This window comes from Sebastes fasciatus, chromosome 13 (genome assembly GCF_043250625.1).
Source record: "Sebastes fasciatus isolate fSebFas1 chromosome 13, fSebFas1.pri, whole genome shotgun sequence".
Lineage (NCBI taxonomy): Eukaryota > Metazoa > Chordata > Actinopteri > Perciformes > Sebastidae > Sebastes > Sebastes fasciatus.
In genome coordinates, this window is record NC_133807.1 from 4,926,936 (window position 1) to 4,939,760 (window position 12,825).

At 42.2% G+C, this 12,825-nt stretch overlaps 1 protein-coding gene across 1 annotated transcript; it reads left to right on the plus strand.

Annotated features, from left to right (window-relative positions):
• Positions 1 to 808: 808 nt before the first annotated feature.
• On the plus strand, positions 809 to 11,801 carry LOC141779994 (fructose-bisphosphate aldolase A-like). The gene is made up of 8 exons (XM_074655035.1): positions 809 to 941; positions 3,192 to 3,314; positions 5,111 to 5,377; positions 7,353 to 7,513; positions 7,774 to 7,857; positions 9,194 to 9,368; positions 9,473 to 9,672; positions 10,908 to 11,801. The coding sequence occupies exons 2-8, from the start codon at positions 3,203 to 3,205 to the stop codon at positions 10,998 to 11,000; spliced, it is 1,092 nt and encodes a 363-aa protein (XP_074511136.1). The 5' UTR covers positions 809 to 941; positions 3,192 to 3,202; the 3' UTR covers positions 11,001 to 11,801.
• The last annotated feature ends 1,024 nt before the right edge of the window (positions 11,802 to 12,825 follow it).

The following is a 12,825-nucleotide window of genomic DNA, read 5'->3' on the forward strand; positions in this document are numbered from 1 at the left end:
GCCCTGCGGCTGATCCCTGTGGCATATAGATGGAGGCAACAGATGGAATGTCACATCCTATATATGATTTTAGAGGCAGTTTCACACCACTCTCTCTAACCGTCTCCTCTCCGAGGCGGTTGTGCTGCCGTACCAGAAGTGAAGTAGTTAATAATAAATAACAATTAACTACATAGATATAAATGTAGTTAATAATAAATAACAATTAACTACATAGATATAAATGTAGTTAATAATAAATAACAATTAACTACATAGATATAAATGTAGTTAATAATAACTAACAATTAACTACATAGATATAAATGTAGTTAATTGTTATTTGTTATTAAAATAAAAAATCGTACACCAACAACTCGGTAAAATTTTTTCAAAATTAACAGGAATTACAATTCAAGTGTAAACCTTCTTAATGCAGCAACAAATTGGTCAAAACTTACATAGTATATGAGCGTAGAAATTAATAGAACAGATCGGCCCCATTGTCACCGATATCCGATCCATCTATTTGAGTCAGCATCAGCCTGATATCTGATCCGGTATCGGTATCTGTGCAAAAACTATGGTTAAGTTTGATAAGGCTCTATGGGAGATATGTGTGACGCAACAAGAGGAACCTCTGTAGAACTGTGTGGCAGGATGTTTGAGCAACTCGTGAACTAATAATGACCTGTAAGACAAAACGAGGGTTAACAAACGCCCAGGAATTCAGCATCACCGTTCAACCGTCAGAGCCCGACGACACCACGATAACGTCCTACTATTGGACGACGCGTTACGTCAGTCCTGTTGAAAGCCGAGCTCTGATTGGACGATCCCCGCCGAGGTCCCGCCCCTGTGCTGTTCATCAGTAACCCCTCCGCCCTGTCTCTCTCCATCTCTGCCCTCTACGACAGCAGCTCTGCATCTCTCTACTGCCTCCTGCACGGCGAAACAACCCGGTGAGTTTTAGTTTTATTTATTTAAACATTAATTGTTCTCTTCACATAGAGTTTAAGAGTCTAACTCCTTTATTTATTAGCCTACTTTTCCACCATTTCTGTTCTGTTCCTCTATGTTCTTTGCCGAGTAGCTGTCTCAGCAGAACAGGAAGCCGTCTTTCCTGAAGTTTTTCTGGAGGCCGTCTGTGTTAGGGAACTCCCAGTAGAAGTCCTTCAGATGACTTTTGGCAAGGACGCGGAAGTGCCGTCATAAAAAAGCTGCTCCATGGTATTAGTACTGCGTTACTGTGATGCAACAAGCAGGAACATGTTGGTAATACTTCCTTAAAGCCCAGCAGCCAGTGTTGGGCAGGTTGAGTCTCAGACTCTCTGGCATGATGGGAGTTATTCATCAGGAAGGACTGTTGATTGTCGAGATTCACTTCTTGTCCAAGTAGAGGCCGTCACACAGCGGAGGAGAAAGTAGGAACCAAGTCAAAAATGGCAATACAACATAATACTCACTTTAAAGTAAAAGTCTTGCCTTCACAATCCTGCTTAAAGTGGAAGTATCAGCTAATGTAGCTGCTCTTTAAAACTTAACTTTGACTACTGCACAGTCTAGTTGTTCTCAACCTATAGTCATCAGGCCCCTTTAAAGCTGCAGTGGGTAGAACTGGAGCAAATATGATTTAACGATTTTTTTTTTTTAAATGGTCACTATATCCTGACAGTGGTGCATGAGATAGATAATCTGATAAAAAAAAAATCATGGGCCTCCAGTGTCCTCCGGTGCTCCTAATGGCATCTGCAGGATTTCACAGACCCGGAGGACAACAACCAATCAGAGCTGATCTGGATCCTTGCCGTCTCTGAGCAGCTTTCAATCACTCGCAAACTCCAATCAAACGATCAAACTAGGCAGCGCTGATCAAATATGAATCAATATTCTGTTATGTTATTGCCTATTTCTCTCCTCAAATGTTTTCAGAATCATCTTGTAGTGTACTGTTCAGCTGTAAAATTAGAACGTTTTTGACCCGGCAGCCATCAAGTTGAGGAAATACCAGGCACCGCCCACCAGTTGGAGCACAGCCAATAGGAACGCTCTCTCTCTCTCTGAAATGACCTGTGATTGGTCAAAGTCTCCCGTCACTGGCTAGATTTTCTAAAGCCTGAAAACGGAGCCATGAGGAGGAGCAGAAGTCTAGTTATCGCTCAGAACACTTGAATTACAATATGCTGAAAGGTTATTATGGAATTTTTTGCCAAATTATGCAAAATATATACTGCCTACTGAAGCTTTAAAGGGTCACCAGATCAATCTGGATTAATAGATGAGGTGATTAATAGGAGGGAAAAGAAGAAAAAACAGGAAAAGCCTTTTATACAAAAATATGTTTTCAGATTTTATCTAATTTTCTAAGTTTCCTATTCGTGTCCTAAAACACCACAAGGCCTCGCTCACTGCTGCTCACATCATGATCCCATTCTCTCTTCTGCATCATTTAACCACTTTCATCCTAGTACAATAACTGAAATGAAACCATGTGAGAATTTTAGAGGGGAACTGATTTCTCCTTATTGTAATTTTATTATTACTATGATTATTATTGTTTTATTTGCCAGATATATGTATCCCCCCAGGGGGGTTGCGTCAGGAAGGGCATCCGGAGTAAAACCCAATGCCAAATCAATGTGTGGATCGATGATTTGCTTTGGCGACGCCTAACGGGAGCAGCAGAAAGACGAACAACATTATTATTTCATTTAAATATGTGTTTCTGGGGGAGCCTGGGGATAGGAATTGACATAGAATGTGTGCAGGTGCTGCTTTTCTGTTTTGATCTTGTATCTTTTTACACACGGAGGGTGAAATATAAGATAACAATGAATAAAACACTATTTTCAGGTGAGAAAAATAAAGAAATATACTATATAAGTGAATAAATGCAGCAGTTCAACTGTTTTTCTCACTGGAATTGAATTCGTCATGAAGTGGAGAACGCTCTCAGTAGATAGCTTTTAGACCTTGCAGATAAAAACTTTGGGACATACAACAGTTTTGCAAGAATGTAAGAAGAAAGAAAAAGTTCCGGGTCTCTCTTAACATTTTCTTATCAGATTTGGAGAACATAGTGTGTAGACATATTGAGGTTTGATTTTGTAAGACTGCACAATCTCCTTCTGTTTCTGTAAGACTGATATGTTGATATGAGTTATTAAGAAACAAGTCAATATTGGTCTCTCTCTTTGTCCCCTTGTCTGCAGACCCAGTCAACATGACTCATGCGTGTCCCTTTCTGAGTACTGAGCAGAAGAAGGAGCTCAGTGTTATCGCTCAGAGGATCGTAGCTGCTGGAAAAGGCATCCTGGCAGCCGATGAATCCACAGGTACGACTGAATGTGTGACCTGCAGTAATGAATGACATCCAGTTATCCAGTTCAGTAACACAGTAATCACATTAAAACAGTTACAATATCTATCTGCTGGTTTGATACTTACAATTATAAAAATGACTTTAAATGAAAGTAGCCTGATGAAAATATAAAAGCACCTACGATCTATTGTGTCCTCCATTTTTGTACCCACTAACCAGGGATGCTAATTTTTAAAGATTTTCTTAACCGACCCTCGTTAACCGATTATTAACCGTTAACCGACAAGATTTGTGCTTCGCATGCAGCGGTGCGCCAGCTGCAGTGCATGAGCACAACAGACAACTGAGAACCCAGTTCACCGTCCGGGAGCGTTAACTAACTAAGCCATAACCGGCGTAATTTTAGCGAGTGTCCGACAAACCGTGTGTGTATTTTTGCTACATTAGCAGCCGTAGCATTGCCGGTGGCTTCGTGCTCGCCGCCGCCGCCACACACGTACAGTCTGTCAGCGCGGGGGAAATTTAACGAGTGTTCGAGAGACCGCGTGTGTGTGTGAGGTTGTCGATGGCGTTATAATTGTGAACGTAGGCGTAGCAGACAGTGTGTGCACAGTTTATTTGTCGGTGAATAAATGCTACGAAACTACGACTCCTCCGATCCGCTCAATCCAAGCCCCCCAGGAAGTGCGCCAGTCGTTGATCCCAACTTTCGTAGTGGCCAAACGGCGGTACTGCGACTTCCGTGTCAGTCACGTGATGCCATTGGGCCCAAAAATACTTTTCCCATAGACTTACATTGGGAAAGAGACGTCTGTAACTCAGCGAATCTTTTTTTTTTTTGGTGAATCAACTCCCCAGTACAAACACTCTACTAGCCCTTATTTAAATCATTACGTTTTTAAAGTTGTAAAACGCACTAATAGCCGAATCCAGAGTTATTCCCCTTCCTCCGTTCATGTGAATGAGACCCAGACCGAAAAAGAAATAGTCATACATAAATGGGTTTGAGATCCTTTAGAAACAGTTTGTTCACCAGAGAGCACTGACCAACTCACTACATATCGTTGTCACAATTCTTTGACAGGGCAGTGTACTGGCAATAATCTAATACAATACGTATCATGGTACAGGGGTTACCATTCAGTGTATTGCAATATATTGTGATTTTTTAAAATCTAATTTTAAGAAATCTGTCATAGTATAGCCTAAAGAACACACCGCCATATGAATCAAATATGAGTAAATAAAAGTTGACTTTTTAATGCAGTCAGAACAGCAGGATCTGCATTTGCATTTTTATCACAGTTCCTGTAACATCTAACATCACAGCGCTACTTTTTGTGCAAGCTGAGCCAGTTATCAATTCAAAATTTAAAAAAAGAATTGATACAGTATCACAAAACATTATATGGTGAAACTTAAGTGTATCAATATTTTCTTACACCCCAATTCTTTAATAAGATGAATATTGGCTGATATGTTGTTATTGGATTTTTTTTGAAGCCCTCCCGTTAACCTCCCTCTGTTACCTGGTGACATTTCCAGTTGTCATACTCATCGGGCTAAAATGTTTGCGCAACAAACATTCTTTGACGCAGGCAGTATTTGTATCGGTTGTGGGCAAAACAATGTAAATGCCACAGAAAAAAGAACACCGTTTAACTCTGAACTGAAGGACAGTTTGAAGATACAAGAGGCCAGGTTTCACAACCTGTGCTTCAGACAGTGAAATTATCTGTGTGATCATTACAACATCAGCCGTGTCTCTAACTCTACCCACCTTCTCTCTTCGTCTCCTGGCGCCTCCAGGCAGCATGGCCAAGCGCTTCCAGGGCATCAACGCCGAGAACACGGAGGAGAACAGGAGGCTTTACCGCCAGCTCCTCTTCACCGCCGACGAGCGGGTCAACCCCTGCATCGGCGGCGTCATCTTCTTCCACGAGACCCTCTATCAGAAGACAGACGACGGCAAGCTCTTCCCCCAGCTGGTCAAAGAGAAGGGCATGGTAGTGGGCATCAAGGTGGACAAGGGTGTGGTTCCCCTCGCTGGCACCAACGCAGAGACCACCACTCAAGGTACGGAGGGAGAAAAAACAGGTGTACACAGGATCGATTTCTTGTTGTTGGAACACGTGTGCCCCCGAGCAAATGTCGATAAGGTTACTGATTACCGATGGGCTTTACTGTCATCAGCATGTAGAGATGCTGCAGATTTACACTGACCGAAATCAGGACACAGAAAAGCTTTCAAAATGAACACGCATTCTATATGAACCTGAGCATAAACTCATATATGGCACACCGAAAAGCTTAGTTTCTGCAAAATAGGTCGGCGTTTTTGAAAGAAATATTCTTATTTGCTTTCTTTTTGAAAGTGAGATGAAGACAGAAGATGGATGTCAATCTTATCTTTGAGTTGATTTATTTGTGTTTATTTTATTGGATCTCCAATAGCTTTCGCCATTTGCTAATCTTCAAACATTAAAAAATGTTAAAACAGCAATACAATCGTGAAAGCAAGGTGCAAAAGAGACGATTTTTACACAATGCAACAAACAAAATGATCAATGATATCAATAAATGGTTCAAATGACCACGTATGATGTAAACTAAATAAAGGCAAACAGTGTGCCAACAAGCACGGACAAATGGCAGCTAATTATAACAATACAGCTACATTTAAGCACACAACCATCCATGAAATGAATGAAAACTAAGGTGAGATCAGTGTGTTGGGGGAGTAGCACTACGTGTTTAATTACATTTTCCTGGAAGCAGTCAGGTGGCGTGGCTATTTTCAGAATCATGTACTGTTTCCACTATTTTTTTCCCACTAAGCAGGGCAGCACGACCAGTTTCTTTTGTAATGGCGAGTCAACAAAATTCGCCATGTCGCCGCCATTCGACAAAACCTCACAATCTTCACAAAGAAGCATCATCGAGGTCTTAAGGCTTTCCTGACCTAATTTGAGGTGATAATCTGATTAGTTTGTGAGGCAGAGTACATAAACATGCAAAACTTGACATTTCCTGTTGCCAGTAGGTGGCGCTATGACTGACTGGGAGTCAAAATGTGCACGTAGATGTCGTCACGCAGGGACTTTTATCGGGCATGAGAAATTTGGAGCAGATTGGTTAAAGTACAACAAAGTTACAGCAACTTCCTGTTTTTCGGCAAAAGTTGCTTTTTTGCCGCCACGCCACGGCAACATAGTTCCATAAAAATGGAAGCTTTGAAGAACTTTTCATCACAAAGGTCTTAAGACTGGAGTGACCAAATTGGAAGTCGATCGGGTTAAATCTCTCTCTAGGAGGAGTTCGTTAAAGTATAGTGACTGGACATGGTAAAAACAAAAAAATCCCTAAAATAACACATTCAATTAAAAATGGCCGACTTCCTGTTAGGTTTACGGTATACCTCCGAGAGGCTTTTTTGTACGTCTCAACATGTTACATATACCTGCCAAATTTCATACTTCTAGGTGAAACCACAATGAGGGGTTCCAGCTCGGCTCTTACTGCTTGTTTTCCTCCGGTCTGTGAAATCTTGCAGACATGTCAGACAATCTCTGCCATGTTTTGTTTTTTTTTCTTTTCAGATTACCTGTCTCGTGCACTACTGTCAGGATATAGTGACCGTTTTATAAAAATAAAAAAAGTTTTTTAATCATATTTGCCCCCAATCTTGCCTACTGCTGCTTTAACATGTCAAACATCTCATTCACCTCATGTTAATGCGTAACAGTAGCAGGAAATACTGATGAACAGTAGGATTTTGGAAGTCCTGTTTGACAGTTTAATGTTTAATTTGTGATATTATAAATGCAAACTCATTAACAGTCAGCATTGGAGGTGTATTTCTCTACTGCTAACATGTAGTGATTGAGCTGAACTGCACGCAGATGCATAGAAAATACGAGAACGAGTGGCGGCGGTATCGCTTCTTCAGCACAGAGAACAAACTCTCCCGACTCCTTTTCTCGCCTCTGCTTCCCACGCCTTCTCTCATCACTCAAAAACCTCAACCACCTCTGTGCCGTGTCTCTGTCAGGTCTGGATGGACTCTACGAGCGCTGTGCTCAGTACAAGAAGGACGGCGCCGACTTTGCCAAGTGGCGATGCGTGTTAAAGATCACCCCCACCACCCCGTCCGAGCTGGCCATCAAGGAGAACGCCAATGTGCTGGCCCGCTACGCCAGCATCTGCCAGATGGTTAGAAACACATACACATTTATATTCTAAGATGTACGGCTCAGTTAAAGAACCCTGTATTGTCAGTGCAGTGATGAAACACAATCAGCCTTTACACAACTCTGTAGCCTACACAGTTGGCCCATTTCCCTTCTAACTAACTTGTGTAACAGTTGGTACACAAGTCCCAACCCCAAGACAGGAAGTGCTATTGTCTGTTGCCATGACGTTGGTTGCTACGTTCTCTGACATCCACATCTATTTAATGTCCTCCCCTCCAGCATGGCATTGTGCCCATTGTGGAGCCCGAGATTCTTCCAGACGGTGACCACGACCTGCAGCGCTGCCAGTATGTGACTGAGAAGGTGAGTGATGGTGGGAGCAGAAGGAAGAAGAAGGAGGGGGTGGGGGGCTGTAACGAATGGTTAACTTGGTCTGAGACTGACCTTTTGAAATGGTTTACCTCCGATATGACGGCGAGGATGAAACTGTGACTCTTGTTTATGCATGAAAATGCCGACATCACCCTGAATTCAGCACGTTCTCAGCAAAAACTGCGTGCATGCTGGCCAGCAATCTGGTGATATGTGGTGCATAGTTTCACTTTGATTTGAGTTGTTTGGACCGTGTCTGATCGTGCCGTGTCTGCTGCATCTTCAGGTGTAGGTGTCACACAAAGGCAGGGGTCAGCAACATGTGGTTCTTCAGCCCCTCTCCAGTGGCTCCCTGTGGATCTTTAAAAATGGAAATGAATAACTGTTTTTTGTTTACATTTTCATTTTTATTTATCATTGTTGTAGGTCTATGGTACGACGGTACGACGGAGTATTAGGGCCACATTGAGGAAAAAAAAATAAATCAGAGATTTCGAGAATAAAGTCATAATATTATAAGGTAGTAATTTGATGTGTTATTTAATTTTTTTCTCGTAAAGTTAAGACTTCATTCTCGTAATATTACGACTTTTTTTTCTCGTAAAGTTAAGACTTTATTCTTGTTATATTACAACTTTTTTCTTCCACCCCTCCAAAAAATGTCATACAAATCCATCGCAGACTTTTGGAGTAATCCTGCTAACAGACAAACCAACAAACAAACAAAGCAACGCTGGTGAAAACATAACCTCCTTCCTAGACCTCTGGCCTTGGCGGAGGTAATAACCCAAATGCAGGAAGTGAACCAAAACACAGGGGATTACAGGCTGCCTCTGCTGGCATTTGATGAAATTGACACAGGTAAACAACAGGTTCAGCAAATCATTTTTTTTATTTGGTCCGCTTTAATATCGGACTAGCCAAACAGACGATGGCTGGTGAAAGTGCCCTAAGACTCCTGATCCAGATCCTCTGGGACCATGAATATCTCTACAATAATTCATAGCAATCCATCCAACAGTTGTTGAGATATTTCTGTCGTCGTTTTAGCCACGCTAGCTAAATACAACCTCCTCGGTACAGTAGCGTCGCACAACAGTTTTACGTAAATAAACTGTATTTGTTGCATTCAGCGTTCATCATTTCAGTCATGTTTCATGGAGGTGAGAGACAGGTAGTGAAGTGTACCATTCAGGGGCACCAAAGAGACATGCTCTATTCTCACACAAAGTGACTTTCTAAACCCACAGCAGCAGTCATCCTGCCGTCACATCTGTGACTGTGTTTCTGAAACAGGGAGGTTTTATTGGATCCTTTATCTTTCTAGGTGTTGGCAGGTGTCTACAAGGCACTGTCCGACCACCACGTCTACCTGGAGGGCACGCTGCTCAAACCCAACATGGTGACTGCCGGACACTCCTGCTCTAAAAAGTACGCCCCTCAAGAGATCGCCATGGCAACTGTTACTGCCCTGCGCCGCACCGTGCCCCCCGCGGTGCCAGGTGAGACGACGGACATTTAGAGATATCTGCACATGTGGTCATCACGAGTAAACCTCATTTACACCTGACCCTCCTCCTCCTGTGCATTTTCTCTTCCCCCCCAGGTGTGACCTTCCTGTCAGGTGGTCAGAGTGAGGCAGAGGCCACCATCAACCTGAACGCCATCAACAAGTGCGCCCTGCACAAGCCCTGGGCCCTCACCTTCTCTTTCGGCCGGGCCCTGCAGGCCTCTGCACTGAAGGCCTGGGGAGGCAAGAAGGAGAACGGCAAAGCCTGCCAGGAGGAGTACATCAAGAGAGCTCTGGTAAGGAGGGAGGAGGAGGAGGAGGAGGAGGAGGAATACATTTTTTTAAAGCCAGAATCGATATTTTTGCTTCATTTGAGTCAATGCGGAGGTAGAAGGAAGTTACCGCTTTTATTGTTGTAGTCTGAGTAATGTGACGTCATATCAGTTCCGTATCCGTCAACCAAAACAAACCGCAGCGAGCCAAAACTAAAAAGTATAAAACGGCGGAGGGTCTGCGTGGATACGACCTGAACCCTCACATGTTAAATCCAGAGTGGTAAACACTACACATCCCGTAAAGGATGGAAACACTTTGGGTTTCACACATTGCAGGAAAAGCAGAGCTAGACATCACGGCTAAAGCTGCATGCTAACTCTGTCACGGACAGAAAACATTATCATATCGTGGTAACGTTGCGGTCGAGCCGGCCGTCGCTCTCATCTCCGTGGTCAAATGGGCCGACGCTACAACTGTAGAGCACCCATATACTGACATTTATGTTAAATGCATTCAAACGGCCCCGATGGAGCTGACCATGGATGTATAAAGAGAGCGGAGCTGACGGGAGAGCTAGAGACGGACTTGGCGAAGTTAGAGGAAGTAGACACGTGGGACTACGTCCGGTTTTCAAAATAAGGTGTTAACAAAGGGAACTGTATATACAAAATACATATATGGAAATAAGATTGACTGATATATTCACCAGAAGTATAAAACATTACATGTCCCTTATAAATTAAAAAGAAAACACCACTAATTTGTGAGGGAAATGTCTTTATTCTTTGATTTTTGGGTTGCTGAAAAAATTTAATAAATAATTCCTGACGATGATCCTGATATATTTGACTTCAGGACATCTCTGACTACATACATGCTGAAAATCAAACATTTTACTGTATTAATTTAGATATTTTCCAACTTAAAAGTCCCTAGAAGTGTATGATTCAACTTTTCCCCGTGGTCTAGTGTTAAAAAAGTTATCGCAATATGGAATCGTATATGTATGGTGTGTATATACAGTATAATTTGGCCTTTTTATCTGTTATTGTAACTGCAAATGGGCGAAAACTCAATAAAATATTCACACACAAAAAAAACAGACTTACCCTTTAACGTGCAGAAAAGGACGAACATAAGCAGTCACGAGTTCTGACTTTAACTTCGTGATGTAAAGTCATGAAAATAGTGAGTTTTATAAATAATAGAAAAAACAAAATCCATGTTCTGACGCTGTTTTTATGTCTCTCCACAGAATAACAGCAAGGCAGCTCTGGGGAAGTACGAGGCCTCTGGAGAGCAGGGAGCAGCTCAGGAGTCTCTGTTTGTGGCCGACCACGCCTACTGAAGTCAGCCAGGCTGCTTCATCCCCATCCCCACCTCCACCCAGTCACCGCACTCCTCCCTACCACACCACCCAGTCACACAGATTAACCAACCAGTTAGTGATGAGAGCCTAATGAGTTCCTGGATAGAAACGCATTAGGATTTGAAAAAGATGACGACCATTACGACGGAGTATTAGGGCCACATCGAGGGAAAAAAATAAAAATCTGAGATTTTGAGAATAAAGTCATAATATTACGAGAAAAAAAGTCGTAATATTACAAGAATAAAATCATAACTTTACGGAAAACAGTCATAATATTACAAGAACAAAGTCATAACTTTACAGGAAAAAAATCGTAATATGAGAAAAAAGTCGTAATTAAATGAAAATAAAGTCATACTATTTCCTTTATTTTCATAATCTCAGATATTTTTTTTCCCTCAATGTGGCCCTAAACTCCGTCGTACTACCTTACCTATAAGCCCAGTATAAAATACTCCAGCTCTTTGAGTTGGACTTGTTGAACTTGTAACGTCAGTGTTACTGTACTGCCTGACTTGGTGTGCCGTCTCACTTTTTTGTTGTTGTATTCGTGCACTTAAGCCCCACAGAGAGAACGAGAAGAGTTCCCCTAAAGAGTTGTCCTCAGTTTGTAGTTTCTAACATTGTCTTGATGACTGTGAAGATCATGTGCCTTCATTATTCAACTGAACCAACTGCTGGAGGGAGCCTTTCGTACAGGATGATCGTATGGTATAATGAATATACAGTATTAGTGTATACACTGGAGAGATTCAAATTAAAATATTCCACGACTAATGACGTCCTGTGTTGTATTTATCGCTTTGTGTACATTTATTGATATTTATTTCACACTTTATTCTGAATGCCTCACATCCTAAGGTGCTGTTCCTTTACCTCAAGTCCACATAACACAATGAAATGAGACGGTGCAGCTCCATCCTGACCCTCCTTTGATGGAAATTGGTGTGAGCTTTCTGATTTTCCAGCTCAGCATCTGTATCACCAACTGCTGAGGAAAGGAGGCAGAAATACCACTGGAATAATATACCTACAGACTACTTGCACTTCTCATTATCACTAATATACATGTGTCAAATATATTAGCTTCCATTAGTTGCAAGAGGAAATCAGTCTTACGGTACATCTACAACTCTTTCTGTGAGTCCCAACCTGAACAATTTACATGTCACACCTGCAAACAATAGTCACAATATTCTACTCTCGCTCTCTCTCACAGAGGCACATTACTTTTTTTAATATTGCCTGTTTCATACAATACTGTCAGGATATAGTGACTGTGATGGAATTTTCTATTAATTCCTCTCTTCATGGTCGGGAGGTCAGAGTGTTTGTCAGTGTCCCTCTGTTGACATTATTGGGTTGGAGTCCTGTCTAGGGGAGCCGCCGTTATCTGTACAGCTGTGTCTGTAGTAGGGACCGTAGAGCCAGTCGCTGGGGCAACCAGGGTCAGAGATGCCAGAGGAATGGAGTAAGTGAAAACATGATAAGGGTAAGACACTGAGCACCAGGGAGGAAGGGCGTACGTTCTGCACCTACGCAAGATGAAATAACTCTCCACACCAGCAGGCGGCGGTAGTCTGTATTCGTTATTCAAAAAAGGGGAAACTGGAAGAGCGAGGACGGCGATCCGTTAGCCGTCGTTATGATAAGTACATGAAACAAAACGGCGTCTTTCATGTCGCCGTGGAAATATTTTGGAAATTGGAACGATCAGATGAGATGTAGATGAAAAATGAGAAGCGTCTTCTGTGTGTGTCCTCTCGACCTCTTGCTTTCCGTTTCCTTTTCTCGTGCACGG

Bases quoted from the DNA above. Each gene is read 5' to 3' on its own strand.
- LOC141779994 (XM_074655035.1), top strand. From the start codon at position 3,203: ATGACTCATGCGTGTCCCTTTCTGAGTACTGAGCAGAAGAAGGAGCTC. The intron at 5,378-7,352 runs GTACGGAGGGAG...TGTCTCTGTCAG, and splicing joins CGCAGAGACCACCACTCAAG to GTCTGGATGGACTCTACGAG. The intron at 7,514-7,773 runs GTTAGAAACACA...CCTCCCCTCCAG, and splicing joins ACGCCAGCATCTGCCAGATG to CATGGCATTGTGCCCATTGT.